The 6,264-nt window shown below is 38.8% G+C and overlaps 1 protein-coding gene across 1 annotated transcript in view; it reads right to left on the reverse strand.

Moving 5' to 3' along the window:
- Window positions 1–5,937, reverse strand: part of scara5 (scavenger receptor class A, member 5 (putative)) — a 119,555-nt gene extending 113,618 nt beyond the window's left edge. The window contains exons 1-2 of the mRNA XM_080881903.1: window positions 5,753–5,937; window positions 108–225 (exon numbers count right to left, since the gene is read on the reverse strand). Coding sequence (XP_080738029.1) covers window positions 108–219 — 112 coding nt within the window. The 5' untranslated portion in view covers window positions 220–225; window positions 5,753–5,937. The remainder of the gene's footprint in view (window positions 1–107; window positions 226–5,752) is intronic.
- Window positions 5,938–6,264: the final 327 nt, after the last annotated feature.

A 6,264-nucleotide genomic window follows, 5' to 3' on the forward strand; every position in this document is an offset into this window, starting at 1 on the left:
AAATCGAGGTTGTTCCTTTGGAAAAAGCCTGCATTTTAGTTAAAAGAACTAAAGCAGCAAGCCTTGGGTTCAACTCAGCACTTTCACAGCTCAGTTATTCCTCCTACCTTCATCACACAGGTTGAGTTTGGACAAGTTGTGTCCATCATAGGCCTCTTCATAAAGCGAGACGTTCTCTCTCTCTTCATTTGTGCTCAGATACATGGCCTTGTTCTCCATCTCCTCCTGAGAGAACAGAGAAAATACATATGCTTATTTTAGGATTGTAATCTGTCTAAAACCAAAATAAATATTTGAAAGTTTAATCTAATGTTGAGTGAGTTTACACGCACATGGAAACCAAAATCTGGATCAGTCCGCTTCCTGTATATTAGCTACATTTCAGTATTTTATTTTGGTTAGCCTCAAATGCTAATATTTAAAATGATCTGCTCAGAAACCATGCTGTTATACAATGTTCAAGCAGAGACACAGCTTCTTCATCCTAAAAACAGCATGTGATGTTAACTGAAGATTAAATGTACAGTTTTCACTACTTACGTTGTGACTGCAATGGTTGCAGTTATTGAATGTACTTTTTCAGTGACTGTCAACCACTGTCTATATGCAAAATATGGGCACAGCCACCTTAGAGTCACCTTTTGGTTATTGAAGTCCCAGTGGGAAGCTTTTTCTGTTGCCACCTTTGTGTGTTGAAACCAGAGTGCATTTCTGCTAGTAGGAAACTAAAAGAGCCATGCTCATACAGGATTGATTTGTCAATCACAAGGTAGGCATGCACAAAACCAGACCATTCTTTATCATACCTTTTGACTACAAGTAAACAGCAAACTGTCTACTGAGGGCATGAATCAAAGGAGTCGACATTTTTCCCCCCATAGATTTCCACAATCTGACTTTAACTTCCATCTTTCTTTCTACACAGTCCACACTGTCAGCATCTCACAAGTACAGGTGGTCCTTAAAAAGTAAGTGTGAGCTACTGCCTTCTATTATGGGCAGGGATAGCTCAGTAGGTAAAGTGGTCGCCCCATGATCGGAAGGTCGGCGGTTCGAATCCACTTAACGGCTACCCTGAGGTACCCCTGAGCAAGGTACCGTCCCTACACACTGCTCCCCGGGCGCCTGCTTAGTGGGCTGCCCACTGCTTCACTGAGTGAATGGGTCAAATGCAGAGAAAAACAAGTAATTTCCCCATGGGGATCAATAAAGTATCCATTATTATTATTATTACTGCGAATGAGGTAGAGCAGCTGTGGGAGCGCTGATCAGCTTTAAACAACAATAAACACACATTTCCAAGCTAAACAGAAGGAAACGCTTATGATATGGCAGTCTTTAAGCCAGTGTTATGCGATTTGTTTCCTCAGCCAGCAGAGATGGAGAGAAGTCATGTTTCAGCCCAATTACATTAGTCTTTTTGCTTTTAGAAAGCAACATTTAGAAAAGGTATGAATGAAAACACATAAAACATTATGAAAGGTCAGTCATAGGCCATGAGAAAAGGAGTTATTCACCTTTCATACCAACTGGCAGTGAGCAGTGTGTGGAAGTGGCTTCTGCTTCTCAAGCAATTTGGTTTAACTTCTGTGCCAGTTTTCCAAAACATGGTGGAGTATTTGAATGTCAGCCCAAGTGGAAATGGTAAGTGAGTAAATATAGAGCTGGTAGCCATACTCAATTTTATAAATTATCTGATGAACAGTGTATCTAATTAACAACCACTTTCTGAAATATATTGAGTCTGCAGTGGCAGCAGAATAAGAAATTTTGCCCACAAAAATAAAAAGCAGTTTTTGCTCTGTACTTTCTGGATGTTGGATTTTTGGTTAGATGGGATACTACTGTTGAGAGATTTCCAGTTTACACATATGCTGTTTTCATATCTTTAAACATGTGACAACGCAAGTTTTAAACATGGGAATGTACTGTGTTAGATTGTATTAGCCAATTAAGTTTTCACTTACATGTTAATACTGTAACCAGTAAATAATCACTGTTTAATTACACATTTTTTCCAGACACCTAGGTAAACACAAGTACTTGGAATGAGAAGGATCCATGTTGTAATTCCAATTTAACCCTTGATTGAAAACATGACTTAATTACCAGTAACTAAGCTGGGGATTACAGCCAGTTTAGCATCATATGAACACTACCATTTCTAATTTGAGATTCCAGCAATAATTTGAAGAGTAATAACTTATGATAACATTAAAAATAAATGATTTAATTAATCATTAGCTCAAGTGTATCTTTGAGCTTGAACAACTAGAATCCGGCAGACTGCTCAATATTTCCAAATATATTGGTGGAACTAAAGAAGAAAATGCGAAGAAAAAAATTCTAACACTGTGAAATGTAAAAAATTATATTAGCAAAATTCATTACTGCATTTTGTTTGACTTTCTATTTTCTCTCAAATACCCAAGGTGAGGAATGCAGAGCATTTTAACAGATTTATTTATGGATTCCAGTAGATCCTTCTCTTGGAAGCAGTAATCCCACCTTGAGCACCAGGTTGACAGTGTCATCAAGCAGCTGAGTTACATGACCTCTTGTGTAACTCAGTTTTAATAAAAGCACACAGAGGTTTACATTTTATTTAAGTCTTAAGGACTTAAATAAAACGAGGAACTTATTAGCATGCATGTTTAGGTTCTAATAGCATGAACTCGTTCACCAGACTGTTTACTTTACGTCGAGCATGTTTACTTTTCTAGCTTGGGCAGGGTTTCCCACAGTATGCATAAGGCAAACCAAATATGAATAATATAAAAGGAAACACAGGACAAATAAGACAGGGATAGAGAGGTTATGTCAGACACCTCGGAGGGATAAAATGAAATCTGCTGTAGTACGGAGTCGTGGGTTTTAAACTTCCACAAACCCTAGTGGCAGATCTGTGAGTATTTGAGAAAGTCATTAAAAAGCGTTCAGTCAAGTCTCTCATTAAAGATAGGATAGGGGGTCAGGTTGACATTTAGACTAAGACTAGGCAGAAGCCATTAGGGTTGCTAGGTGACTCCACTAAAAACTCCACACTCCCATACATGTGTTTGTGCGTGTGGGGAGAGTTATCTTCTAATTACACTGCGTCTGGTGGGATATAACACTTTTAATCGCTCAGTGCCAACAGAGGATGGTGGGAAAGCCAAGCAGTTAGTGTTTTACCTCTCCAGCTCTGCAACTACAGACCTTTGTTTTTTCTGGATTTGATCATAAAAAATTAATTAAAATAAACACCACATGAATATTAGAGAATTTTAAGCATGAAATGAATGAGATAGCTACACACATGCCCATACTACAGTTTTGTTTACTGTGTGTGTTTTAATCGCTGATTATGTGGTTGCTAGGCAACAAAATGATGCTATAATATAAACATGCACGTTGCAGTGGATACAAATTAAGATGTTAGTGTTGTGAAATTCAAAGGCTACAATGCTTTCATAAGGTGTTCATTTATAGGTGGTTGCTAGAAAGTGTGATGACATCATATCTGATATAGATGAGAACCTTCAGTGGCCTAAAACATGCCTGTTTGCCAGTTTTGATTGGTTGATTCCTGACATTCTTGTATATGCAAACCAACAAAGATTTTGTGTATTATAGTAATATAAAAGACAAATTTTCAGAGTTCTGTGGTACACATACAAGGTAATTACAGAGAAATTAGAGCAGAGAAACAGCAATCAAAGAATCCTAAATAGAGATTTATGTGAGAATTTCCTAACGTCAAAAATGGCCGTTGTCGCGGCCCTCCTGTTGTTAGCTCCAAATTGCAGTCTGTTTGATGTCTGATGTCCATGTGAGAACAGTGCGGGTACTTGTTGGCGAATTAATACAGTAGCAAAGCACATTGGTATCCTGTCTACTTCCTGTTGCACATTCTGCTGAGGCAGGGCTCAGATCTAACCCAAAAGGAGAAAATTCAAGTAGTAACCAGGTCATGCCATGTTGTTGCTCCATGAGATTGGGATCAGGGGCACATCTACTCAATACACATACTTGATCCTCCTAACACCATCCACAATTATGAGTGAAAAGGCTTGTTTTGGGAATCATCTTACATTTAAGTAGATATATATTGGGGGAAAAGATGTTAGCTCCCACAGGATAATCATACTGCTTTTCATTTTGAACTACAAAGATCTTGTAAATCCACTTTAGACAAGCACTTTTGCATTAAAAAAAAAAATCTAAAATCCAGCAAGTTCTTTCAACCAATACCAAAAAAAATGTCTTCGTAGTGTCATAACAGTGACCAGTACCTGCTTAAGTGATTGGTTGCAGGGCAGATTCCAAAGCACATTTGTTTTGTCATAATCACTATAGTATGTCTATATTGTATTTTGGCTCTTGGTCTATAATGCACCTGGCAACAAAATGTAAAGAGACCACTAATTACATGCCTACTGGCCACAGTTTGAATGAAAAGAAAATGAAAAGCTTTGCTGTTAATAGCAAATTGTTGGGTCTGATAAAAGTAATAGAAACAAATCTAGTTACCTTGCCATCATGACTGTCTCCGCAACAGCCAGGGGATTTATTTGGACATTTATTTTGAAACAACACATAAATTATCTTTACTGTTTAATTAATTACCTTTTTTCAAGTGTTTTGTGATTTGTATTGAATCACCATTCAAATAACATGATAAGCACCACTTAAAGCATTTACTGACTTGAACCTGTGGAATTTATATTTCTTATTTTTGCTGATTTTCCATAGATTTCAATCCAGGATTCTCTGTGTGTCTCTTATAATATCTGCTCTGGTCAACTTCACTGAAGATGAATGCACAAAGAGTGAATGGGAATTCACTCAGCACAGCAGGCGGACCACTCTCAATTCTAGTAGCATAAGAGGAAGCAATTATCTTGTCATGCACTGTCGCTCTGTGAGATTTGCCCTCAGCAGAGAATCTGATCATCTGCGAGGTCAGAGGGACACGACGCGTGTGGTCTCTCCTGACAGTCTAAGTACATCGACAGAGATGAATGAGTGCATGTGTAATTGGAATAAATATATATTTTCAAAACATTACATAACACCCAATGTCAAACTGCTTTTCAATACGCAATAAATAATCACTACAATCAAAAACAATCCCTGTGATCAAAACAAAAGCTCACAGCTCAGTTTGTTCCATAAAATCTGAGCTTGGATCCCTTGAAAGCGTCACAGTAAGGCAAACACTCCACGCCATTGTTCAGTCATCCGTGTGCAACATTAACCCATTTTTCTCGGTTAATTAGCAGAGATACTTCATCCATGACCGCGGAAACACAAAGCAACAATTTTCTGAGGATGAGTTCCATTAAGTGTGGGTTTCCTGTCCTTGTGTAGCGCTGAGCTCCAATAAATTGTATGCAGCAATTCAGCCTAATAGTCTAATAGCAATAAAAGTGGAACACATGTCAATAAATCAGCAACTCTACAAAGGTCGAAACAGCCCAGTTGGTGGTTTTACAGATGAGGGACAAACGTCATTAACCTATGAACGCACTAATTAACTTACCAAGCCTTGGTAAATCTGTTACTCTTACGCAGATTTCCCGAGAGCCTACTTATGTGATTTATACTAGGGATCCTCTGTGTGTACACATTGCATGATACCCTTTTTCAAATGAATGACAGACCAGACAGATGCATATTTAAGTCAAAATTCGTTACATATTTTCTCAGATAATGCTAAGCCTGTGCGACATCCTGAAGGAGAGAAGCAGCACGAGTCCTCCTGTCTCACCTTTTCAGCTGTCAACGGGAAATAAAATTCACTGCTCCGCGTTTTTCATAATTGCCCTCAAAATTCTGCTCTCGCTTCCTTTTTTCAGTGGCTCAGCTCTCAAAAAAATAATGAAAACTACAAAACAAAAAGTAATCGGTAAAGTTTCTAATAGTACAGGGACATGCACAGCCTCTGTCAGTGCTGCGGAGACAGGCAGCAGCTCTGTAGTGGAGCGCAAACTGTGACATTTTGGGGTAATATACCCATAACAACGTCATGTGACCATCACTAAACTCCAGCTGAAGTTGCCGAGCAGCTGGGACAGAGGCTGGGAGGTGAAGATGATGACACTCACCTGTTGTACACGAGCGCCCTCTGTGGGATGGAGGTAATAAAACAAAGTGAGTTTGTGTCCCATCTTCTTCCACTTTTGGTTGCTTCCTTTAGGGGTCGCCACAGCAAATCACCTGCTTTCATCTCCTCTGTCTTCCATCTCCTGCATCCTCATCTGGCACACCAGCCTTCTGTAT

Source organism: Rhamphochromis sp. 'chilingali' (assembly GCF_963969265.1).
Source record: "Rhamphochromis sp. 'chilingali' genome assembly, chromosome: 5".
NCBI lineage: Eukaryota > Metazoa > Chordata > Actinopteri > Cichliformes > Cichlidae > Rhamphochromis > Rhamphochromis sp. 'chilingali'.